This window comes from Papaver somniferum, chromosome 11 (assembly GCF_003573695.1).
Source record: "Papaver somniferum cultivar HN1 chromosome 11, ASM357369v1, whole genome shotgun sequence".
NCBI lineage: Eukaryota > Viridiplantae > Streptophyta > Magnoliopsida > Ranunculales > Papaveraceae > Papaver > Papaver somniferum.
Window position 1 is genome coordinate 134,333,848 of NC_039368.1, and position 27,432 is coordinate 134,361,279.

Here is a 27,432-nt window from a genome sequence, read left to right on the forward strand (position 1 = left end):
CCCAAGAACCACCGATATTAAGTTCAAAGTACTGTTAGAGGGTTGTTGTTGTTGAAATTTGGGAAGTTTGTGGTGGCCATAGTAGCTGCTACGCTATAAATACTAGTGTCATTATTTCAGAGATTATAGTGACGCTGATGAAGTAGAGAATTTGTAGAAGATATTCGGGCTTAAATAGAAAGAGTGCAAGTTTCAGAGACAACTCGAGACAAATGAAAAGGAAGTAAAAAAAAAAAAAAACCCTAGTTAGGAACGAGTATACTTCCTATTTTTACACTTTCTTGATTTTGCGTAAGTAGCATTCTAGCTGGACACTGAATTCATGGTTAAACTATCTGATCTTATCTTACGGAGTATAAATGTTTTTTCAGTTTCAAAGTAGAAAATGGCTTAGCTAAGGAAAAGAAAATAGAAGAGGGGACCTCAAAGTAACAGTCTGTGTTGGAATACTACAGAAATCATTCATCCCTGTTTGGGCTACCTTTAGCTGGATCTCTGTTCAAATTTGTACTGCTGCTACAGCTTGCACATTTGTGGGTCCAATTTATCCTAATTGCAGTTAATTTAGGGCCTGGCTAGCTCTAGGGTTGTAAATAAAACTGCTCACTATTTTCCGAATACAGTAACAGTAACATCTCATCATTAAATAACCAGGAGGAGGGAGGTCACGGTTTCCAGTAGTGGATATGTTGCTATCAGGTAGAGGAAAAAGAAGGTACCGACAGGAGGGCCGAGCCAGGTTTGTAGGAAGGGGTGCCAAAATTTTGTCAAGAGATGCAAAAGTCTTGCTAACAGACGGAGCCACAGTTCTTGCTGGCTTCGCGCCCGTGGTAATGACGGAGCCAAAATTCTTGCTATGAGGATGTTAAGGCTTGCAAAGTGATACAATTATTAAGTATAAACTAGATTTGTGCCCGTGCTACGCACCGGGCATTTTTTAAATTTTAGCTTGGTGTGCGCGGGGTTTCGTCCCGTCCCGTGAAAATGCATTTGTTTTTTGGTGAAACACTTCCCCGTGGAAATGCAATTTTGATTTCGTGTGAGTGGGCCTTTGCCTTGCCCCATGATGATGTATTTTTGATTTGGTGTGCGCGGGACTTCTCCCCACCCCGTGGCGATGCATTTTTGACTTGGCGTGCCCTATCTTTTTCTTTTACTTTCACACAAAATATGTAGATTCTTTTGCCCCTTTATATATTAATTTGGGAAAAAGAATCCCAATATGGTATGGACTTTCATAAATACGGTAAGTTATGTTTTTATTTTAAGTTTGTAATAATTCATAAATATCTTTGTTAGGAGGCTTCGTACATCTTTGATAGATAAGGATACTTGGGAGGCCGTTACACCGGGTACTCAGGTACCAAGTCAATTTTAAGCTCCTCATGCAGAAGGGTCACCTGCTCTTTATGCAGCTTTTCAATTTCCATAACCTGGCCACCGCACCAGCTGCTTACCAAGCTTTATTGAGCCAAATATTCCGGGGAATTGCCCAGAAAACCACCAAGGAGATTCTTATTGATGCGCTACAGAGTAAAATATTAAGCTCTTATGACTGTGGTTGCATTATCCGGTACTAATTAAGTATATCTAAGTAAATGAAAAAGCTATCATAACACTCCCCATCTTCTTGAGATTCCAGTTTTACTTAGGGGAAAATAATGGTTTGGTCCTTTTTTAGGTGGGTCCATGTCTGTTTAGTCCTTTGGTCAAATACCTTTACTGTTTGGTCCATAATTATTTAAAAATATTAAATGGACAAAAATACCCTTCCGGATTAATTTCTACTTATTTTTTGTAGCAGTTCATTCGTCAAAATGAACTCCTGTTAATTTCTACTTATTTTTTCAGAAATCACCTAAAAACCAGAGTTCATTCCACAAGTGAACTCCATATAAAAACCTTAGGAAACCATAGTTCATTCCAGAAATGAACTCCATATAAAAATAAAAAAACCAGAGTTCATTCCAGAAATAAACTCCATATAAAACATAAAAAAACCAGAGTTCATTCCAGAAATGAACTCCATATAAAAAACCTAAAAAACCAGAGTTCATTCCCTGAAATGAACTTCATATAAAACATAAAAAACCCAGAGTTCATTCCAGAAATGAACTCCGTATAAAACCTAAAAAAAAAGAGTTCATTCCAGAAATGAACTCCGTATAAAAACCTAAAAAAACAGAGTTTATTCTTTACATGAACAGACACAAAAAAAATCCAAAAAAATCAGAGTTCATTCGTTGAAATGAACTGCAGTAGCATCATCTTCATCATCTTCGTTGTCTTCAAACATCAACAGCAGATCCAGCAGAAAAACATCAAATTCAAGATCTTCAACATGAGCAGCAAACATCAAAAAATCAAGATCTATCGTCTTCATCGTCATCTTCAACATAAATCTATCCTCGTCTTCATCATCTTCAAAAAGAAAACAGAGTTCATTTCAAGAATGAACTTCATCAAAATTCATCATCTTCAACAATAGCAGCATCAGCGATGAAGAAAAACATAAATCTATCCTCATCAAGAAAAAACATCAAAATCTTCATCACAAACCAGAGTTCATTCCTGAAATGAACTCCGTCATCTTCATCTTCTTCATCAGCAACAGGAGCTCATCTTCATCATCTTCATCCTCTCCATCATCAGCAGCAACAACAGACGAAAAAACATCAAAATCTTCATCACAAACCAGAGTTCATTCCAGAAATGAACTCCGTCATTTTCACCTTCTTTTGTAGATCCGAAACTTACCCAAGCATGTAAGATGATAAAGGTTCATCATCATCATAAATAGCAGCATAATCTTCATCTTCTTCGTTTCAATCTTCATCTTCTTTGACAGCAGCAGAAAAAGTTAAAATCAAATCTTGAAATCAATCTTTGTAAATCTTTGTAATCAAATCAATTTTCATCATCTCCGTCTTCATCATCTTCGTTTTCAATCTTCATCATCTTCGTCTTCATCTTTCGTTTTAAAGAGAAAAAAAAACCCTAAAAAAATTGCGATAGCAGGGAGAAAAAAAGAGAGACTGAGAGGAAAAAGAGAGAGGAGAGAGAAAGTAGACCTGAGAAATGATTTCTTTTCTTACCTTTTGACTATATATGGTCCTAATCTAAAATGATATTTCTGCCACTACAAGATGAAAATTACATCATCCATGACGTCATCCCAGGACCAAACTATAATTTTTAGGACCAAACTATAATTTATATTACCAAATAGGACCAAACATACAATTGACTAGGTCAATTGGACTAGACTCTCTCTAATATATTATTTTTAGGACCAATTGGTATTTCCTACTTTACTTAGCACCCTTATTTCCAAAGATTATAAAGGATACCCTCTTCCGCAACTTCAACGTGAAGTAATACACAACCACCTTTGTTAGTTCCTTTCTAGCAATGAATTATACCTGGAAAACATTGGTTTAGGATGAGTTATATGTATTAATTTACTTAACAGCTCTTTTGACTTACATTGTTGTAATGAAATCATGTACTTACTGAACATCCAGATTAGACGAATACCCTTTATACAGTTGTAGTACATGGGATAATTGTACCTGCAATGTTACAGTACATCAAGATATGCAATCACACAAAATCAATTATCATGCACAAAAGTAATATGAACAAATTTACTACCCAAATGATCCTTCACATACCACAGATATTGCACATACCATGAATTCATCAGCATAGTTCTTCACAATTAGTTTTTACCCGGGTTGATGCGTCCAATAATTTTGATATTGGGAATGGAACTTCGGTTCAATTTACTGAAGATAATCTCTGAATCTCCGCAAAATCACAACAAAAACAAAACAGATAGAATCAAACGCTAAATAAAAGAGTAACTTATACGTACACAACAACACAGTGAACGAAACCAAACCAAAAAAAAAAAATCTTCAAGATTTTTGGTCGATTTCATTTTCATAGCCGTAGATAACACCCCTAAATCTTTCTCCTTTCTGCAAGACCGATATTTTAAATCGTTAACGAAAAGGGAAAGCTATCATAGAAAAGACCATCTGTTGGTGAACTCTGACTTAAGGATTCTTTTGTTCTATATTATAGAGAAGACCTTCCCTAAATACATATATGCTTAATGTTAGCCTATATTAATGGAGCCGTAGTCATATCAGGAAATCTAGGTATTGGACGCTCGAAAACAATCGATAAAACATCTTATGGAGGCATATTTATTTTTATTAGGAAACCAAGGGATCCATCTCTGCCGTGAGATGACGAAATCCATGGGCCATGGCCATTATTGTAAGACTACACAACACAAACACCACTTTTTATGACATTTTTTTGAATCCTAATTTGGGGCATACAGGATAATTTTGGGGCATACAGACTTATGATGGCACCCAATGCAAAATTATAAGGGCTGTCCTAATATGTTAAAGTTACTATAATACCCCTGCATAGTTTAAATTACATTACTACCCTTCCACTTAATTAAATTCTAATCCTAAAACTCTCCCACTAACTAACCCATCCCCTAATTAACTAACCACTCACTAATTAACTCACTAACCGTTACTAATTAACCCTTCTCTCTCTCTTCTTCTCCAAAAACACAAACAAAATTCTGAAAATTTCTTTGTTCGATTAAGTTCTCGATTAAACACATTGATGGCACCTCGTATTAAGCGATGCCCTAGAAATACGGTGCTGAATCCTGGTGTTGCTCCTGTAGCATCTCAATCTAGGGTTTTTGGAAAAGATGGTGATGAAGAGGATAATAGATTGATTGGTGTTGGAGAGCGAGAAATAGAGCCTGATTCTTTAAAATTGCACATAGAAAGGTATTCCTCACAAACCCATTGCTTGGTTTTTCGTATTTCGTTGATTTTTCACATGTAATCGATGATTCCTCTGGGTTTTGGAAGTTCCAGAGTAGTGTTCGGCTGAAATTTAGCAGTCGAACTTCATTTTTTGTACAGGCGAAGAACAGTTCGGCTTATGTTTTGAAAATCGATTTCGCTGAACCTTTGTGTTCGACTTATAATATTTTTGTATGATAATGCGCCGAACTGTTGGGTACATTGTTCGGCTCACAATGATAAATATCGAATGTGCCGAACTTTACTCTGTGTATGGCCAATAGCTTACTGTAAACTTGTCCACTTATATGTGACTTATCACATTGCGTAGTAGAATCATATTTATTTAATTTGGAAAATTAATTAAGGTTTATCATTTGTTTTAGCACTTATCCGGGAAAATTGAAATCCAAGCTTAAAAGGAGAACAATGGAAGTGACTCCTTCTAACTCAAAAACTCCCAAACCTCGAGGTGGTGGCACAAAGAACTTACATGCAGGGAAAATGGGAACTGACACGACTTTCTGTTTACCTGTAGAACAAGAGGAATACAATGATGAAGATGTTGGTGAGGAAGGTAAACCCGCTCCTTTCGGCTTTGTCTACCTTTAACTAAGACGCAATTGATTTTCCAACCATGTTCCTCGGCCCATTTAACGGCTTCTTATTTAGTTTTCCACGTTTATATATCCACAAGTACAAAAATTAAGTTTTATCAATGATTTTGAATACAACATACTTCAAAATTAATAAAAACATAAATTATGTTACCTACCAAGTCAGTTTGGAAGTGATCTTTAGTATCTTCATGAATGACATCAACAAGCGGTGGTTGATCCTCCATAGTTTCCATTTCCGGAACAATCTACAACAATATCACATAGGTTTTGAGTTAGGTTCGGATTACTCGTAGTACTACTTGAAAGCCGAGCTACTAAGTTCGGCTAATACGTGTTTCACTTATAAAGCCGAACTACTGGTCATACATGGATTCGTCTAATTGGGAACTAATATTATAAGCCGAACCATAATACTTGAAATGTATGAAAACAAAAATATATGTTCGGCTGGATCACATGCGTGCCGAACATTACAGTGTAACGCATAATTATTTTTTTTAAAGGTTCGGCTTATATTAACACATCATATTCAAGCCGAACCATGAAAACTATTTGGCGCCAAAATAATTGAATGACAGTTTGGCGTATAAATTCAATCGCACAAACCGAACTGTTCTTATTTAACAAGGTTCGGCATACATTATACCTGCCGAACCTAACTCTGTTGAGCCGAACTATATGCAAAAATCATAACTTTTGGTGAAATCAAGCTACAAAACGGACATTAAACAACGTCTACAACCATACCTGTGCATTATTAGCATTGGGTTCCTCATCCATGTACTCATCTTCGGGATTTGGCTCCATAAAGTCATCATTTTGAGCTCGAGAAAAAAGTTGAGTTTGGGTAAAATCATTTTCATAATCCAACAAATAAGCCATTTCCGGTTCTCCGTCGTAATTGATATGTATTTTCTTAGCTTTACGTGATGAAGATTCACCTTCCTCACTCGAATTTGGATCACACATCTCTCAATAATCACAAAGATCTCAAAGATTTCTTCTTCTTCTTCTTCTTCTTCTTCTTCTTCTTCTTTAAAAAAAAAACTCACTAACTCTCATTAAAAAGTCAATTATTATCCTAAATAAATATTAAACTAACTACAATCATTAACAACTAATCAATCAAATTAACACTAATTTAAAACTAATCAATCAAGGTATTTTCGTATTTTTGAAAAGACGAGGATAAGGGCTACCCTAAAAATACTATTAGCCACCCTGTTTTTGTCTTATTACATATGCCCCCAAATTATTTTGTATGCCCCAAATTAGAGTTCTTTTTTTTGACATATATATTCCTCACCTAAACTGAATTTGGTTGCCTTTTCTAATTGGATTCATATTCTTTTTAAACCAATCATACGTTGTCAAGTGTCCTCACCAAAACGCATGTTTCACAAAATTCAAAAAAGACATATTTAGACCAATAAGAAGTGAGGGTTTCCTCACCGTTCAACGTGGGAACTTTATTTGACTAGGCCTTTAAGTCTTTAGATTAGGGCTGAAAACTCCCAAGAGAATTTATTCATCCAAGGGGAAAGTAAAACTCATTGGTCTCGTGGTCCAATGGATAAGAAAAACACTATGGCTTGGCTAAAGACTATAACGAAGAAAACATGAAACCAAAACCACAAAGAGAAAAGGAGAGAAGAAAATATCAAAGGGAAGAAGGCATGAGCGAAATTTGTAGATAGAAAAACATCTCTATTTATTGAGTCACATCCAAACCAAATATGTTGTACTCATACGTTTGAGCAATTTTGAAGGCATGAATTGCCTCCCCAAACTCCGTCGATAGTGAATTAATATCAACTCTCAAGAAAGTGGCGAAACAACCCATGATTTAACCTGGCTAAATTGGGGCCTATAGATACATGATAAAATAGGGTCATTAACAAGTAATGCCTAATATACCCTTATTAAGTTAGTGATGATTAATTAAGGTAATATTTGTTAAATTAATTAGTGTTTGAGTTTGATTATAGTGTTAGGATTAGAGTAGAAATTCATTTTCTTTTTTAAGTTTTGGAGGGAAAGAAGAATTAGAGGGAAAAAAGAAAAAAATTAGGGTTTGTGATTTTCTTACCATAAATGAAACTTTATAGTGATGATGAAGACTCTAGTAATGATGAAGAAGTGGGTACACCAGATTATCGTGATTTCGATCCTACCGAATTGGATAATTTATTGAATGAAGAAGAGCATGACAACCAAAGAATGCTTGAGGATATTATTCAAGCACAAAAACAATTTCGTCGGGAAGAAGAAGGTGATAATGCTCCTAATAAACAGGTATGAGTTGTAACGATCTACAAACATGTATTTGCATGTCTCAATCGCCCAAAAAGGGAATTTTTTTCAAAACTTTAACCCATAATCGGTTTATTCGGTAGCACTACATAAACCGACTCTGGGTAAAATCCCAAAATTGGGTACATTAATCGGTTGTTGTTAGTCACCACATAAACCGATTGTAGTAAAATTTTAGGCGCGATGGGAACGTGACTAAAATCGGTTTTTGTTGATGATGTGCATAATCCGATTTCTTCACTTGAATAATCACATAGAATACATGAAATTGACAATCGGTTTATTTATGTGTATATGTAATCCGATTTCGGAGAAAAAGGTTCCAGGACAAATGTGAACAAAAATCGGATTACATGATACGAGACATGAACCGATTGTAAACTTTGAAATTTTTTCGTCAAGTCCTTAATCAGACTTCATAGTTGCGCATATAAACCGATTACTGATAATCGGTTTTCTCGACCGTAACATATAAACCGATTTTGGATCCTCAACTTGTTGATATTTGTTATAGATTGTTGTGGCGTTTAAAGAAGATCAGCCCAAACCCGTATCTCTGCTGCGTCATGATACCTCTGCCCACTATTTCACCGATTTGGAATGGAAAGAAATAAATGATGCAAAGCATTGGTTTATAGACAAGGGAATACAAATCAAATGCGTGTTAGTTTTAGGACGTCATTCAAGTCAAGATCGTTTGGAACTTGTTTGTGAGAGAGGTGGAAAACAAGAAAGTCACTAGGCAAAGGACAGACTGTATGTGAAGACGACGACAAGGGAATACATTACTAAATCAAAGAAGTATGGTTGCCCGTTTAACATTATAGTTAATAGACCCAAGGGACCCAATGGTAAGGTATACAAGCTCTCTAAAGTGATGAATGGTTGTCATAATCATGATGATCTGGAATCTCTTGTTGGACACGCGACCGTTTGTGGGTTGAAACCACATCAATTGGAAACGATGAGGTCGATGAAAGCGTGTAAACCAAGTGACATCCTTAGGAAGATTAAGGAGGATGATAAGAATAACTTGTCCATTTAGGAAGAGGGAATGAATGGAAGAGCGGTTACGGAACAATCTAAGTGCTTAGCCGATCAACATGGATACACAATGAGGAAGCAGGTATTGGAAGGCAAAGTGGGTCGTATTTTCTTGGCGCATCCGGAGCTGATCAAGTTGGTCCAATGCTTCTATCAAATTTTGTTAATAGATTGTACGTACTAGACCAACAAGTACAACACGCCGTTGTTAAACATTGCTTTCCATACTTCCGAAAAACAAACTTTCACGGTAGCATGGGGGTTTATGGATAGGGAGAATGATGTGAGTTTTACTTGGATGCTAGAGACGTTGAAGGAGATATACCGTGGCGATCCAACTCCGAGGATCATAGTAACTGATAAGGACCAAGCACTAATGAATGCCATAGGAGTGGTTTTTTCGGACGCTAAGCATTTTCTTTGCACATGGCACATACAATGAAATATTAGAAGTAATTTTAGGGGTCATATCCAAAAGCCAAAGCCACAAAAAGGTACCGCTCGTGAAAAGACTGAAGATGAGCGTCTTCAAAACCTAACTCCGGAATAACGAGAGGAGGACAAGAAGAAAACAAAACCGGAGTATGAAGCGAATGGGTTACTATGGAAGGCTTTTCAACATCATTGGAATTTAATGGTACACTAAATGTTCGTGCCCGAGTTCGAATCCTATTTGGAGAGTTTTATTGGGCTATGGAAGAAGGATTACGAGAAATGTGTGGTTTATTGCTTGAAGGAATTGTTGGGTCCGTACAAGGAAAAATTTGTGTATGCTTACACCTACCAACACATGCATTACAAGAATGAGGCGATAAATATCACGGAAGGATCTCATGGACGCTTGAAAAGCTTGCTCTGAGGGAGCCAAAACACTGTGGTTACGGTACAAAAGAATCTTTTCTCAAGATGAGCGTGAAGACGCTAAATATGAAGAGGCGCAGGTTCCAAAGAAAAGGGGTCGACCAAAGAAGGGGGAAAGCGGGACAAGTAGCGCACAAGCCAAGACAAATGTTTCAAACATTCCTTCACAAATTGAGAATGAAGAGGCACCGGCTAAGAGGAAAAGGAGTCGACCAAAGAAAGGAGAAAGCGGGACAAGTAGCGCACATACGGTCCTTTCAAATGATCCAATCGCTCCTTCACAACATGAGGATCCAATCGCTCCTTCACAAGAAAGTCAAGCGCCAAACAATCCAATTGTTCCTTCTCAAGAGAGTCAAGCGAGTACAACACGAGTATCAAGGATACGTGCATGGAAGGGACAAGCAAGACAAATGGGTTCTATGGTGACTATAAGGGATGCTCTTGATGATGGAAGCACGCCTAGGGATGAACGAGGTAGACCCTATCGAACGTGTTACACCATATTCGATGAGTATTACTCGAAACTTCCTGAAATCGTTAAGCCCTATGTGTTATCTACCGACGACGTGGATGCAGATGGCAATTGTGGTTATCACGTTGCGTCGGAACAAATATGACATAGAAGTTTGGCGTACGATGAGAACCTAACCCAATGTCAGTACTTTAGAAAGATAATGGCCTTGCGCTTACAAGAAGACAAGTAATTTACATATCGATGATGAAGGAAGGAAAAATAAGACAAGACAAATAAGTGATTTTTGAAAAAATGGTTGTTAGAGTACAACGGCCAAAGGGGAATGGACCAATTACCCGACAATATTGGATGCGTATGCCTCTATGTGGTCATCTCTTGGCAGAAACGTGTAGTTTCGTTGTTCATCTATTTGGTAAGGGATCATGCTATACATACGCACCAAAATACACCATTTGGGATGAATCGCTTAAGGATCAGAGAATTATTTTATTCAACAATAACAACATACATTATATTGGTCTTGGAGTACGTGATGATTGTCCATTACCACCGGTAGATAGGTTTCATGAGGTTTCGGAGGTCACCAAGGAGTGGCTAAAAAAATACGATCCCAACATGAGGCGATGAGAGGAATACATCGGGCCGGATCAATTCGATGGTCTCCATTTGTTGGAATGAGTATTTTTCTTATATTAAAAACTTGATCTATCAGATGCATATATTTTGTCGCTTTCTGATCTTGTATTTTGCAAACTTGAACCAAGCTTAATGAATGAAAGTGGTTTTCTCTTTTGGGTACCTTGGACTCATGAAATTTTAACAGAATCAAACTTCTATTACGTTTATAAAGTCCGATTTTGGAGGTAGTTTGCTACAGCTTTTACAGAATCGGTTTATATGGACGACAATCTAATCCGATTGTTCGAAGAAAAAGTTACAGAGATTTTCAACTCAATAATCGGATTACAAATGGTCCAAGATGTTCCAAACCTGAAACCAGAATCGGGTGTATTAGTGTAAACCGATTATAGTTGATGTTCATCACATCAAGCCAAAATCGGGTTATATAGGTTCACATTAAAAACCGATGTAGGCCACAATCGGATTAATATGGTGCACCTATAAACCGATTCTGGGTGGATTTTCAGAAAATTTAATGACTGAATTTTAAAGATTTAGAGGTAAATCATTGTAGAGTACCACTTAAAAGGAATGGTTTAAAGGGATTTAACTCCATCACTTGAATTATTATTTTTTGTTTTGCAAAACCCAAAAAGAAATTAGAATTCAATTGTTGTTTGTGATTGATTAGGATTTAGTTTTGATTTTCATGGAAATTGAAAAAGAAATTGAGTTTTGATTAATGATTTTTGTTTTTGTTAATTAAGTTATGATTTTTTATTTGTATTTGTGTTAGAATAATTAAGATTTCTTAATAAACTGCAATCCTATTAGCAACCATGATTTTTTTTGGCTCGTCAGCAAATTAGTTTCTCTTGACTTATCAGAGTTTTATTTTATGGGATCCTAACTTTAGCCTCCTGGTTCTAATAGGGATCACAGGATCTGAGCAAACTTGCCGACGCTCCAAACCAGAAGAAAAACTTGGTATTATTTGGACCCAAAAAGGAACCAGCATGGTTAGTTTTATGGGAACTTCAAAATAATCTTTTAGATATTTGTGTGGTTTTGGTTATAGATAGATTCACTTCACTCACTAATGCTAAAAAAAATGGAAAGCAAGAAAAGGCAAGAGACTTCAATTAACATAATCACAACCTAATAAGATAACATTCTTTAAGTGAAATGAGTAATCTTTGATAATTATTCTGTCCAAGACTTCCAAAGTGACTTTAATATGTGCCAGTTGAAATACAATATCATAAGAGCTAATTAATCAGTCTTTAGTGGGAATATGAATGAATATATATATTTGTGGTTAAAATCACTAAGCATATGATAAGCTCAATTGGTGGTGTCCAAAAGTTGAGCAATAAATTTTTTAATTTTTTTAGTATAACATTTCAAATTTTAATAAACAGAAACAAATGTTGTGCAAGTAATTAATTTGAAATCTAACAAAACAATGATTGATAACATTAACAACCTAGAATATATCACGTTCTCCAAAAAAAAAAAAAAAAAAAAAAAAACTATGTCCGATTTTTTTTTTCCCGGATGGCGTAAAACTGCTCTCGCTAAATGTTTTGACGTTCATTATTTGTATGGGACCATGTAATTCAATCATTGATGGGGCTACATACTTGCATGATCTTTAGCAAGTTGATCATCTCATATGCACTAGAATTGCAAGAGTTCTCAAACTCTATCTTTGACGATTTTCAATAAGATAAGGTTCACATTGAAACAGCACGTAGTTTACAAACTTGACTGAAATAGTTCTTTCAACAGAAAAACTTGGTTCACATTAAGACCGAACCCATCAAAACACCTTAGACCACACATATGACCTTGGAAAGCGTACAACCACCTTCTATAAGAAAGATTTGTAGGAAACACAAGAAATCCTAATCTAGGAAAGGGTCTATGGTGTCAAATGACTTCCAAAGCCTATGTATATATATTTTAATTTACATAAAACAATTTTTTAAATTTGCTTTATTCCTTATCTTTTGCCATCATACGGTCTCTTTTTTGTTTTAGCCCCTTCCAATTTTCAATCCTAACTCTGCCGCTGAATATATAGTCTCTGAGTTCGTTAGTCAAAACAAGTAGACTGTATTCAACTAGGGTGTGTTCTTAGTTGGTAGCCCATATAAGATGTTTGACAAGTTGTTTTATTGAGGGAATAAAGAGAGGTAAAGACAGAGTGGTCTCTTTACTCTGTTTTTCCTCTGTTTTTTGAGCGTTCTAAATGAAAATAGAGACTATGAGTGATTCTAAGATGGAAACACCTTTTGCTAAAGCTGGTTTACTTAGTAGAGTATCATTTTGGTGGTTAAATCCATTGATAAAGAAAGGAAAACAAAAAAATCTTGAAGATGATGATATACCCATGTTAAGGAATTCAGATAGAGCAAGCACTTGTTACATGCTATTTATGCAACAACAACAACAATTGCAGCAACCGCAATCAATTTTGTGGGCGATTGTTCATTGTTATTGGAAAGAAATCGCCATATCGGGTTTATGCGCACTAGTCAAGGTAATCACTCTATCTTCTGGTCCATTGTTTCTTGGTGCTTTCATTAAAGTTGCAGAAGGTATAGAGGATTTTAAACATGAAGGTTATTGTTTAGCTATACTATTGTTGTTCTCCAAATTGTTAGAATCGTTATCGCAGCGGCAATGGTTTTTTCTTAGTAGAATAACGGGTATTCGGATAAGATCATTACTATCAGCAGCTATTTATAAGAAGCAATTGAAACTTTCTAGTTCTGCTAAAACAACAAATTCATCAAGCGAGATAATTAGTTACGTCACGGTTGATGCATATAGAATTGGTGAATTTCCTTACTGGTTTCATGAAATATGGGCACTAGTCCTCCAAATTTGTCTAGGCTTGGCGGTTCTTGTTCATGCTGTGGGTCTTGCGACGCTTGCAGCTTTGGTTGTCATAGTACTAACCGTGTTAGTGAACATTCCTACAGCGAAATTTCAAACCAAGTATCAGAGAAAGCTTATGGGGGTACAGGATAGAAGACTAAAGGCGATGTCTGAAGCTTTAATGAACATGAAAATCTTGAAGTTGTATGCTTGGGAGATTCATTTCAAAAATGCTATCGAAAAATTGAGAAATGAAGAGTGCAAATGGTTGTTTGCTATGCAGTATCAGAAAGCGGCTAACGGTTTCCTCTTCTGGGCATCACCTGTCATGGTGGCTGCTGCCACCTTTTGGGCTTGTTACTTTCTCAAGGTTCCTTTGACTCCTAGTAACGTGTTCACGTTTATAGCAACGTTACGTATTGTGCAAGACCCTATTAGATCGGTTCCTGATGTTATTTCAGTTGTAATTCAAGCAAAAGTTTCGTTTGAAAGGATCAAAAAGTTTCTTGCAACACCGGAATTGGACAGTGAGAAGGTCAGACACAAGGGAAATAATGAAGAGCAACCTAAGCATTCCATATTCATCGAATCGGCTAATTTCTCATGGGAAGAGAATCCTACAAAATACACTCTGAGTAACATTCATTTAGAGGTTAAACCTGGTGAGAAAGTGGCTATATGTGGAGAGGTTGGTGCAGGTAAATCAACACTTTTAGCAGCAATTCTTGGAGAGATACCGTACATAAAAGGCACGGTAAGTTCTTATTACACACAAACCCCATTTTTTTCATTCTAAATATAATTAACGATAAGTTGAAAACTTTAGGTGTCCAATTTCCAAATTCATTCCGCAGATTCAAGTTTACGGAACAATGGCCTATGTTTCTCAAACGGCATGGATACAGTCAGGAAGTATACAAGAAAATATTTTGTTCGGGTGCACCTTGGATAAGAAAAGATACCAAGATGTATTGGAAAAGTGCTCACTGCTTAAGGATCTTGAAATGCTACCATACGGTGATCTAACTGAAATAGGAGAACGAGGAATTAATCTTAGTGGTGGTCAGAAGCAACGTATTCAACTAGCTCGTGCGCTCTATCAGGATGCAGACATGTATCTCTTGGATGATCCATTCAGTGCAGTTGATGCTCATACTGCTACCAGCTTATTTAACGTGAGATCATTAATCTCTTTCCACTGCAATTTATTTTGCTCAGTATTTGTTCTTTTTTTTTTATGCTTGCTGGATCGGTCTCTCAGGAATACGTTATGGGAGCACTTTCAGGAAAGACAGTGTTACTTGTGACTCACCAAGTTGATTTTCTTCCAGCATTCGATTATGTTCTGGTCAGTTCGCAACTAAAATCCCATTAAACTGCTAGCTTAATGACCGAAAGGTTATGAACTTTTTTTTATCAGCATGACTTGTAAGTCTTGCTTCTGTACATATATGGCTGAAAGTTTGATGAGATCTACCATCTTATTGGCTTGATAGCTGATGTCAGACGGTGAAATCCAACATGCATCTCCATATCATACGCTACTAGCTTCAAGTTCAGTATTTTATGACCTTGTCAATGCACATAAAGATACAGCTGGAAATGAAAGGCTCGGTAAGGTTGATACTCCCCAAAGAAATGCAATCTCCGCCAAAGACACCGGTAAAATATATCAAGAAAATGGGATTCAAGAATCAGCAGGACATCAGTTGATTAAGAAAGAAGAAAAAGAAACTGGAAACACCGGCTGGAAGCCGTACCTACAATATCTGAATCAAAAGACAGGCTTCTTTTATTTATTTTTAGCAACACTTCCGCAACTCTTTTTTTTTGCCGGCCAAGTACTACAAAACTATTGGATGGCTTCAAACCTTCAGAACTCTAATGTCAGCAAACTGCGACTAGTAGTAGTGTACTTTGCGATTGGATGCACCTTGATATTCTTTTTACTTGTTAGAAGTCTTTCTACGGTTGCTTTGAGCATGCAGTCATCAAAGTCTTTATTCTCTCAATTACTGAATTCTCTTTTCCATGCACCGATATCTTTTTATGAGTCGACTCCTCTGGGAAGATTACTAAGCCGGGTAAGTTCATGCACTCACTTATTACTACAGTAAATGGATCATGGATTTTGTTTGAGAGAATTAACCAAGCCTAACATTTGTTATAGGTCTCTTCCGATCTAAGTATAGTAGACCTCGATATCGCATTCAACTTAATATTTGCTATCGTGGTTACTGCTAATACTTATATTACTCTTGGAGTACTGACCGTCATTACCTGGCAAGTCGTGTTTGTTTGCATACCGATTGCATTCTCGGTGATATACTTACAGGTAAAGTACATTGAAGTTGTTCTTCATAAGTAATTTTATAGAAAATTAGTGGATGAGTTGGAAAATGTACTTTCGCTCAACAGGGATACTATTCCGCTTCTGCAAAAGAGTTCATGCGAATTAATGGAACAACCAAGTCTATGGTAGCAAATCATCTTGGGGAGTCCATAGCAGGAGCAATGACAATTAGAGCTTTTCAAAATGAAGAACGATTCTTTCTTCGAAATCTTGAGCTCATTGACAAAAATGCTAGTCCTTCTTTTCACATTTATTCCGCAAATGAGTGGTTCATCCAACGTTTGGAAACACTGTCAGTCATTGTTCTTTGTTCCTCAGCTCTGCTACTGGTTTTGCTTCCTCAGGGAACTTTCAGTTCAGGTAAGCATAGAATGGAACTCTACAATTCATGTTCTTTTGGATTGACTAACGGACCTTATGATTACCAATCTTATGATATGGCAGGGTTTGTCGGAATGGCGTTGTCATATGGTCTCTCGTTGAATATGACTCTTGTATTCTCAACTCAAATCCAGTGTATATTAGCAAATAATATCATTTCAGTGGAAAGGCTAAGCCAGTACATGAACGTCCCTAGTGAAGCTCCTGAAGTCATAGAAGGAAATCGGCCCGTACCAAGTTGGCCTGCTTTGGGGAGAGTTGAGATCCACGATTTAAAGGTAAAATATGCGAAGTTTGTATAGAACTTTATAGAAGTCTTGTTTAAAGAAGATTAATATTCTAAGAAATTTGATGATTTAAGCAGATACGTTATAGGGCGGATACTCCACTTGTTCTTCAGGGGATTACTTGCACATTTGAAGGAGGACACAAGATTGGAATTGTTGGCAGAACTGGCAGTGGGAAGACAACTCTAATAAGTGCTTTATTTCGTATAGTAGAACCATCCGGAGGAAAAATTGTCATAGACGGCATTGACATCTCAATGATTGGACTGCATGATTTAAGAACACGGTTGGGGATTATACCTCAAGATCCTACTCTCTTCAAGGGAACGGTGAGATATAATTTGGATCCCCTGTCTCAACATAGTGATCAGGAAATTTGGGAGGTATGTTTGCTGTTATCTTTTTGTTGTTATTTCCTATTAGTTCCTAGAAAAATTGCACATTTTAGGATCAGCACGCTACGTCGCTAAACTTCTCATATTTCATAAATGTGTTAAGGTTCTCGAGAAATGTCAGCTTCGAGATACCGTGCAAGAGAAAAAAGAAGGGTTGTCTAGTCTAGGTACGAAATTGTCAGTACGTATATTTTCTACACTTTCTTTACACTACCCCTGAACATTTCTCTTATATGTAACTTTTGATATCGCAGTCGAACAGGATGGTGTAAACTGGAGCATGGGACAACGGCAACTATTTTGCTTGGGCAGAGCTCTTTTGAGGAGAAGTCAGATATTGGTGCTTGATGAAGCTACTGCTTCAATTGACAATGCGACAGATTCTATACTTCAAAGAACTATACGTACTGAGTTCGAGAGTTGTACAGTTATTACAGTAGCTCATAGGATACCCACCGTGATGGATAGCACAATGGTTCTTGCAATAAGTGACGGTGAGTTTTATACATACTCATAGAACTTCATTCTAGTTCTTGTGTTGTTATTTAGTCTGACAGAAGGTAATGTTGTCTTTATATCTGCAGGAAAGATAGTGGAATATGATGAACCAACGAAATTGATGAACGAAGAGGGATCGTTGTTTGGTGAGCTTGTAAAGGAATACTGGTCACACATCAACTCTGCAGATTCATAATAAGATCTTAGTTACTGACTACTAATAATATATGAAACACGTGTGATGCTCGAAAAAATTAAGTTAACTTGATCCATCAAGCTATGTTGTATTAAGCGCTAGGCGAGGCGAGGCGCCAAGCCTAGCGCCTAGCGCGCGGCTGAAAAATAAGAAAACTCATCTTGCAGGCTTACTTTGGCGCCTGGACGCCTTTTTTTTCCAGGGCGCCAACCCCGCGCTTAGTGCGCCCTTGGCGCTTAAGTTCTAAAGGCGCTCGCCTTTTACAACATAGCCATCAAGTACACTAATATTTAGTCGTTGCAGATTGTACATACAGTTGATGCAATAATGGCTAAAGCAAGTTTATTTAGAGCTGAAAAAACTAAGCATCTGTGGAACAATAATGACATACTCCCTCCGCTTCTGGAGAAGAGTTATTTATAATTTTTTTCATTTTAACCGAAAAATAGGTCAAATTGGAATAGCGATGGTTGAAAAATAGGTCAATAATGGCTAAAGCAAGTATATACTACAAAGGGAGTTTACACCATGGATCATGTTAGTTTTCCGTTGAGGACTAATGATGCATGTGTTATGGCTCTAGAGGCTCTCCAAATTTCATGTTGCACCAGGCGCCATGATTCCAAAGTGTTCAAGGTCTTTGCCTTTTCAATAGCATCATCTACCCCAAGAAACGATTTGGATCCATAATCATTGTACTTTGACGGTCCATAAATCTGTGAAAAATCGATCAAACCCGACAAGAAAAAAGCAAAATGAGAAAAATTATACTAACAAGAACCGTGAGTTTGAAAATTTGTTGTTAAAAAAATGAGACACGACATGGATACCAAATGCTTGTACCATGGCCTCCCAGGGAGACCGTCTCTGTCAGTGAATGCTCGTTCTGCCATCATTAATCGATCATTCAACTCTCTTGCTTTCAAAGGATCTCTTGGCAACAACGATGCCCAACCTTTCCTGTCTTCCAACACCTAAAATTTGTTCTGGTATGTATAATTAAGTTGGATATTCTCTTAATAAAAGACTTTTTGTGAATTCAAATGAGTACCTTTTTCTGTTTATCAATTTTAATAGCTGCTTTTTTAAGCTCTTGGATTGATCTGTACAATGGTTGGAAGCTCACACTCTTGCCCTAGATTCTCTCTTCTAGATCCCTTGTGCTTGCCTGCCATAGAAAATAAATTGGTTGATGATCGATAGTGCGAAATAAAAGATATGAAGCGGATTCTTTCCTTAATGTGACAATGGTTATGAATGTAGATATATATTATACCTGCAGTTCATTTGCATAGAACATATAATTAAAAGGTAACAACTCATCATCGGCAAGACGAAGAGCAACTAGTCCCCAAATGCTAGCAGCTGAGTGAAAAATGCGAGTTATTCAAAGCAAGTTTAAGTGAACAGAAAATGCATCCAGAAAGGAAGTAACATCGATCTACAAGCCGAATGGCATACATACCAGCTACATGTCTTTTGAACATAGGATCCCCAAATTCACTCATCCACGTGAAGTCATCATACATAGAGTGGTAGACAGGGTACCCTATACGTACATTTGAAGCATTTTCCGTTGTAAGAAAATTCCAAAAGACATAATTACAAGTTTGTAGGCCAAGATGCAACGCATGCAACAGCTTATGAATTGATCGAAACTAGTACTAGCTGGATTCCACCTAAAACTTGCCGTTTTATCTCTCAATCCGAATGGTTTAAACAATACGAGAAAAGAGGAGTGAAAAAATACCTCCTCCAAAGGACATGTCAATGGTAGAGACTCCAACATGTTGAACAAACGCTGTGTAATCAGACCCTCCACCTCCTAACCTCCCAAACTTCAAAAAGATCGAAAACATTGGGACTGACTGATTCATTCTTAAGCAAGTTCATAATTCGGCAAGATATTTCGATTACCCAAAATGAAATTAGTCATACAGAAACCAGTCAATCGTTTAGAGCAGCCTTACAGTAGGGATGCCTTTGGAACCACTCCATGAATCATATATGGTTTGCGAGGAATTATCCGGGTTTTGAACCTTAAAAAAGAGGGACAAATTACTTATTTCTTGGACCAAATTCTTTCTTTGAGGACTCAATTTACTACTATTTCTGTAAAATTGCCCAGCAGTATGGATGTCTAGCTGCAATCTATGTTGTAAAAGGCGCTAGGTGAGGCGCCAAGCCCATCGCCTGGCCTGGCCTAGGGCTTAAGCGCTCCCTAGGCGCCCAGAAAAAATTAATTTTTTTTTTTTGGGTCATATCATCTCGCCTTGACGCTCTTTTTTGCTAGGCGCTGGTACTATGCCTAGTGGGCCTTTGGGGATTAAGCGCCAAAGGCGCACGCCTTTTACAACATAGGCTGCAATTACCTGTTGAGCGACTTGTTTGAGTAGCCCATCAAGCTGAGGAGTTGTGGAAGCATGAAATCCTGGTCCGGAGACAGCAGTGCCAATATTCAAGTATGCAACAGCTCTTGATGCTAGCATTTCCCTGTTCTCTTCAACCCATTCAGTTGAACCTATCTGCAAGAAGATCAATATTATTTCCCATGCATGCATGCGAAAAGTTGAAGAAACATTTGTTGAAATCAAAGTTGGAGATCGTTAGAGTGACAGACCAAGCCATACTCCTCAGCATCCCAATTGCACAACATAATCGTTCGCCTTGGTCTCCATCCATTCTTTTGCAATTTACCAAGTCTTCGAGCAACCTGTATGTAAATGACATTTTATTTCCTTCTTAATGATAGGCCTTAAGACTAGTACATATTCTTTCCAATTAATACAAAATTACAGCAAACCAATCAAAGAAAAATCAAAATTACGTCTAGTAGTACTGCAGTTCCACTGTTAGGATCCACTCCCCCGAAGGTCCATGCATCTCGGTTATTACCCAAAATCACAAATCTGCAAGAAAGTCGCCCAAAAAAAAACACGGAAATTCGTCAAAATGTATATATATTATACCATTATACACTGTTTCTAGTATGTCAAATTAAGCTCAAGTGCAGTACTACTCGGCCACGATCGAAGAGGCATCATTTCGAATACAAAGTACAGATGATGAAGTTTGTTACGTACATTACCTATCAGGCTCTTCAACCCCTTCAATGACAGCAATTACATTCTCTATTTTGCTAATAACATAATTTCCCTGCCATATAACAAAAAAATCAAATTCAACCTGAAAAAGGATACTACCAGTCTACTACCGTGAAGCCACAAATAAGTTATAACAAGTAACATCTTATTATCAATGGGAAAGGATATATTGATTTGGTCATTCTCACATTATCTCATAGTTTCGGCGCCAAATTTCTTATAAAATCTAAACGAACAATGAATTTAAATTTAGCCTTCTGGTGATATGTTCTTGTCAGAAAGCTACACGTTTCTACGAAAAATGAGTTCAAGTAAAGTTTTTATTTACTCGTACTTACATTATAAGTGAGGTTTAAAATCCCAGGGCCAGGACCAACTCTATAAACTGGAGCAGAAGAATCACCTTGCCAATCATCATTTGCCACTTGCCCATCCAGCGACCTTAGGATTAACTCACCGTCATCAGCTGATATAGGTAAAGATGGAATCAAAGGAACTTCACCTCCTCGTTCAATCTCATCCGTCGATAATCTCTCACAGGAAGAATCTGTACTAGCCCATCCTGGTGTTGATGGGTCACCGGCCCCTCTGTATACTGTACCAACCTGGACCCCACTTGGCGGCATCCACTTGTCATCTGGAAAATTCTTGAGATCGACGTAATCTTTCCTATCTGTATACAGCAAAACTCCCAATGCTCCTTCCTCGTAAGCGTTGCTTATAATATCCCCACGGTAAATCCTCCCATACCTCGCCAACACAACCGTACCCAACACTCCGACACCCATCCGTCTCAGCGTTTCAAAATCCCCGACGCTCCCATAATTCGCATAGACGACGCATCCAACTGCAGTACCGGACTTGGCGTATGCGTGGAACGTGGGTGCCACCTCGTGAGCATAGGGGTTATTGGAGTAATTTTGTGGGGCGAGATTGAAATATGTTGGTGGGTTGGGGTGTGGACGTATCAACGTCAGTGTACGTGATGTGGGTACGTTAAGGATACGTGGTAAGATACGATGTGGGAATTTATATAAGGGGAGTAGGAATTGAAAGCAGAGAGAACGTAAGAAGCCGCATCGGCGTTTTGTAATGAACCAGCTATGTGAGGCCTAGTAGTTAGGATTTGAAGGTTGTTTGAAATGGATGAGTTGTCTGAGAGTGAAGTGTAGAGGTAGTGATGATGATGGGTAGTGTAATTTTGTAAACATGGGGAGAAGAAGAATAGGAGTAGGGAAAAGGTAAGGGAAATACTACAAGTGATTAAGAGAATAGTTGTAGGTACTTTTGGATTGGAGAACATGATTATCTGGAATCATAAGGATTTCTTGATGATTTTGATTTCGGATAGAAAACGAGAACTCATAGGAGAATAATGTTAGGTGGAGGTGTTTTTATCAAATATATCCGTACCCCATCTATAATCCGAACCTAAGAATTCAACTGAGCTAATAATGCTTACCATAATGAATAATATATTGCATAGTGGAGGTGGAGATGTCATGTCATGATGTGCTGCTCTTTTATTTAATTAGTAACTTTTTTTACTTTGAAAAATAAAAAGGAAAAACAAATCAAGATTAAACTAATTGATATGCATCTTGTGAAGATGAAAATGATCATAAGATTTGTGAAAATTATTTAGAAAGAAAGTTTTATTTTCATAGAATCGTAATGTCATGAACAGACCGTAGTTATTGTAGGGTATATACAGAAACTGTATAATAAGTACACACGTGACAGAGAAATGTGTGACAGTAAGACTTTACTCAAACAGACTTGACCTGATTATTCTAACATACCCCTCAAGCTGATACTGACTAATTAGTAAAGCTTGAAAAACAAAAAATAAAGAAAAACCAAGTTTTTGAAAGAAAACACAAAGAACAACTACACAAACTGAGTTGTAGAAGTACTAGCTACACCAGAGGAGCTAGAGCCAAGTAACTTTGCCAGCAACTTGGAGAAGATTAGATAGCAAATACCCTTTGTGAATAAATCTGCCAACTGCTGTTCACTTGCAATATGATGAACCTGCAAGAACCCATCCTCCACCAATTCTCGGACTGTATGAAGTTAACAGAAGACAATGCTGAACCATCTCCAAATACAACGCAAGTAAGGCAAACACCAATGAATAAGAAGGTAACATAACCAAGTGCTGCAGTTTCTCCAACTAAATGTGCAACAATAACTCCAAAGCGTCGTCGACAACCTAAAAGTGCTAAGTTGTCGTCACCAACTACAAAGAGACAAGCGACTAAGAAGAAGAATGTGTTAGAGCAATCTGAAAGTGCTCAACCTTCACATTTAACAACTACAAAGTCTCAATATAAAATCTCTAAAGGAGATACTGAAATTATGAAGTGGGGAAAAAGAAAGTAAAGCGAAAACTGGACACAAGCAGCACAGGCCCATGTCTGAATGTTCAACTTAGGAATCCAAACGACACGGTTGCAGATTTGCAAGAGGAAGAGGAAAGTCTACGGGCCCGTATAGATGTGGAAGAGGACAACTCTAATCCAGAAAATGTGGAAAAAGAGTTGGATAATGATAATCGTAATTATGATGAGCCTGAATTGGAGAATGATTATACTTCTGATAATGAGGAAGGTGAAGAAGGAAAAGAAGCGAAGAAAAGAAGGTATGTTCCACTTGGCCCAACAAAGATACATGCTTTGAAGTTAGATTCCGTTGATCCGAAGTAAACAGTTCCCTTCAACACAAATGAACAGCCGATTGGTGATCATTTTTTTCAACTGGCCAGCGTGCTAGGGTTGCTTGTTCGGAAACTTCCGTTAACATTCAGGGATTGGAGAGTTGTCCCCAATCAATCCAAAGAAATCATATGGAAGATCGTCACTGTAATTCATAACTCTTTAACTCTTTTCGTTAGTCAATAACTATTTAACTCATAGCGTATTCTAATTCAAATTATTTACTTTTATTTGCTGAGCCGATTCATGGTGCATGAGTATTACAAAGACTACTATTTTAGAAAAATGGGAGCTTATCTCAGAGAAGCTAGGTCTAGGAAAGCTATAAGTATACTACTGACTCTAAAATCTCTACAAGTTGGATGTTTTATACAAATCTGTACAAAAATTTTGAAAAAATTCTACTTAAAAAGACTAACAACTTTGTATGCAAAATACTTTCCCACACTTAAATTTTACATTGTTCTTAATGTAAGTGATTCATCCGAAGTAATATTAAGGTGGGAAATCAAAAATATGATATGAAAAATAATAAAAACAAAAGATAGAGATAGAAATACAAAGCTGATGGGTTGCCTCCCATGTTTAACGTCCTCAGCCTGACCTTCTTGTTATCGTCTATATACCAACAATCTGGAAATCTGGTAGTCCAATCAGAAAATAATATGTGATTTTAGTAACAACTTCACACAATAATTAACATAATATATTAATATTGAAGTTGTTATATTATACAAGTTTCCCCCACACTTAGTCATTTATACACTCGGAATTGGATAGCAACATAGATCACGTGAACTTCAAAAGTTTCCTCATTGTGAACCTACACAATGCTGGAATCAAACACATCAAGTGGTGGATACTTAGAAACAAAATAATTCGTTAAAACTTTGGAAGCACACAACTCTAATCATAAGTGATGTGGATCAAAAGATTTAGAAATATGCATAGGATTAGAGAAACCTTCCACAATCTCGTGTATTACAGGATCCTCGTTATTCTTAAAGAATTGCAATGAATTGTTTTCCTCATGTATATCATGGTCCTCTATCAATCTATTTAACCATTCTTCTTCAGTTTCCGTTTTGATTAAAATCTCAGCATAATTATAATCCTTGGCTAGCTCAATTGGGTCTTCCACGAAATCGGTCAGTTTGGTTTCATTTTCAATCACCATTTGTACAACACTTTCATCATCAGAATCGGAATCCTCTCCCACAAAGTCTAGTTCATTAGTACAAATCCTAAAATCTTCGTTCGAGTACGTTACACCATTTATAACAACGAAGATGTTCATATCCATTCTCCTCCTTTTGAATAGGCGAGTGGTCGTTATAATGATCCGGAGTTGGAGTAAGTTTATCATTAGTACAAGGAATTTCCAAAATTTGTTGATATTCATCAGAGTCTTCGTCAACCTTATAATCTTAAATATCCTAACGACGTTGAAGTTCCGTTCGTATGACCTTGTCAAGAGTATTTTCTGATGCTCCATCTTCTTCTAACTGATTATATTGTTTAATTTTTTTTCCTGATATATATATATATATATATATATATATATATATATATATATATATGTTTTCCGCCATTACTCACGATAGAATCTCTTAATCGTATCTCTTCTTTTGGAATGTGTGCAAAAGAACATGATAAAAATGAGTAGGTCTTAATTCAGTATCATAAGTTTTGAGTCCAAACTCTCTCACATTTGCACATTACTAAAAACACAATTGATCAAATGTATAACCATCCTCATATACGTGGTTGCTCACTTACATACCCTTCACAAGGTTGTTGATATGCATGAGAATAACCAAAATGTTTTACTGTGGATTGATCATGGCCAAAAATTTGGTTTTGATTGTACCTCTGGTATGGTTGGTAATTATCATAGTACTGAGATTGAAAACCATATTGACTAGTGTTAAATTGGTTACCACTATGATATGATTGATTTTGTACACCGTACATGTTATTTCCAAACAGAAACATGACAACGATACAAAATTATAAGAACTAAAATTAATTAAAATAAAAATAAAAATTGTGCACACAAATCGTTTATGAAATTTACCTCTCGTTCTAGAAAGGCTATAAATAATCCATTGTGGACAAAATAAAAATTATAAAAAATTATAATCTATGATACATAAAAACAAGTCTCGAAAAATAATTAAAAACAAAAATCTAGAACCCAAAATTATAAACAAACTAAAAAAAGTAACAACTAAAAGCTACCGACTGCTCCCCGACAGCGACGCCAAAATTTGATGCGTGTCGTTTACACAACAAATTAGTTACTTCTTTCCACACAATTAACTAGTAATATAATGGAAAGGAGTTCGTTCCCACGAAGAACATGGAGATTTTAGTTGTTATAAAGTAACCAAAAGGGGGGTTTAAATTGTAGTTTAAAATAAATAATAATATGAAATAATAAATAATGATTTAAAATAATGAAAAGAAAGATGACTAGGGAATTCTTCGTCGTCACTGAACCGAAACTTAATTAAATGCAAGTTTATTTATTGTTGAATTCATATTGTTACCAACCGTAGAATAACAATGAACTATGTTATCACCGGAATTCCTGTTGTCACTGGATACAAAAGCGCTCGACTACAAGATTCTATCCAGCTAACTCACCAAGAATAAGCTCTCTAGGTGTAAATCAGTCGGATGATCTATGTTTTGTGAATAGGTCGATCCTAGCATCAGACGCATAAGCTCGATCTGCTTACTAGTGTCATCTCTATACACAATTACTTAACGGAATCCCTCTGTCAGCTTTTCCGATTTACTACTTGTGTAAAGAGCTGATGTAACAATTACACGTTTCACACAACCCTAAACTAGTAGAAGAAATTTATATTGGTTTATTTGGTTGATCACTTTAAACAACCCCTCAATATTCTTAGATGATAAAAACAATAAAGATAATCAACAATAAAAATAAAATTCAAAATAAACTTGATTTTAGAAATTAAAGCTTCATTATTCAGGACTTTGAAATCATCCCTGATCAAAGAAATAATTACCTAGACATAATACAAAGAAAGGGGAAAAATAAGAAGAAGTTGTAGAGAAAATTGAATGTGAAAGTTGTAACTAGTCTCCCTTTATATAGGTTTTTGTAACCTCCCCTTGATGTCTATCTAACTAGGAAAAAGTATTTCCTTCCGCCTACTCTTGATTCTTATCCAATTAGGGTACTTAACCTACTCAAAATCCACCAAAAACCCTAATTTTCACGTCCATAGCAAGCCCAAAGCGTATCCCTTTTCTTTTTTTCGCGCAGGCCCAATAAGGCCCAACAGACTAATCCAAGTTGGTTTCACTATTTTGCTCATAACTCCTTCATCCGAATTCGGAATGACCTCATTCTTTTTGCGTTGCCTTCGTATATAAATTCCCTTCAAGATAGAGCTTTAAAATTATTGATTTGAGAGGGTTGAATTTGGTCTTGACCCTTCTTCTTTTATAGAACTTGACTTCTTTCACTACACCATTTTTTCCAATTCGAAACGGTTTTTGAGCGTTACGAATCGGGGTTGTAACGGTTCTTGGCCGTTACGAAAAGGGGTGCTATAATTTTTTCGCAACGGCCCAGCAGCCGTTACGAATTCTTTTCGTAACGGCCCTTGTAACAGCTTGTAGCCGTTACTACGTGGCATTGTCGTAACACGCCCTAGCCGTTACGAATTTATTTAGTAACAGGATGTTGTAACAAGTTCAAGCCGTTACGAATATTTTTGTAACTGTAAAAAAATTACTGCCGGTCAACCTTGACCTGGTCAAAATCAGTCAGCAATGGCTAATTTTGACCAG

The 27,432-nt window shown here is 36.8% G+C and overlaps 1 protein-coding gene and 1 pseudogene across 2 annotated transcripts; one reads left to right on the forward strand and one right to left on the reverse strand.

The window, feature by feature from the left end:
* Nucleotides 1–12,989: 12,989 nt before the first annotated feature.
* On the forward strand, nucleotides 12,990–18,129 carry LOC113322406 (ABC transporter C family member 10-like). Of its 2 annotated transcripts, XM_026570487.1 has the most exons (11): nucleotides 12,990–14,424; nucleotides 14,525–14,845; nucleotides 14,932–15,018; nucleotides 15,167–15,754; nucleotides 15,841–16,005; nucleotides 16,089–16,383; nucleotides 16,468–16,682; nucleotides 16,769–17,074; nucleotides 17,190–17,253; nucleotides 17,341–17,580; nucleotides 17,671–18,129. In XM_026570487.1, exons 1-11 carry the CDS (start codon nucleotides 13,039–13,041, stop codon nucleotides 17,778–17,780), a joined length of 3,777 nt encoding a protein of 1,258 aa, XP_026426272.1. In that variant the 5' UTR covers nucleotides 12,990–13,038; the 3' UTR covers nucleotides 17,781–18,129. The 2 variants fall into 2 exon arrangements, with proteins under 2 accessions (XP_026426272.1, XP_026426271.1); XM_026570486.1 differs by having other exon boundaries at nucleotides 16,089–16,682.
* On the reverse strand, nucleotides 18,097–22,298 carry LOC113322410 (annotated as a pseudogene).
* Nucleotides 22,299–27,432: the final 5,134 nt, after the last annotated feature.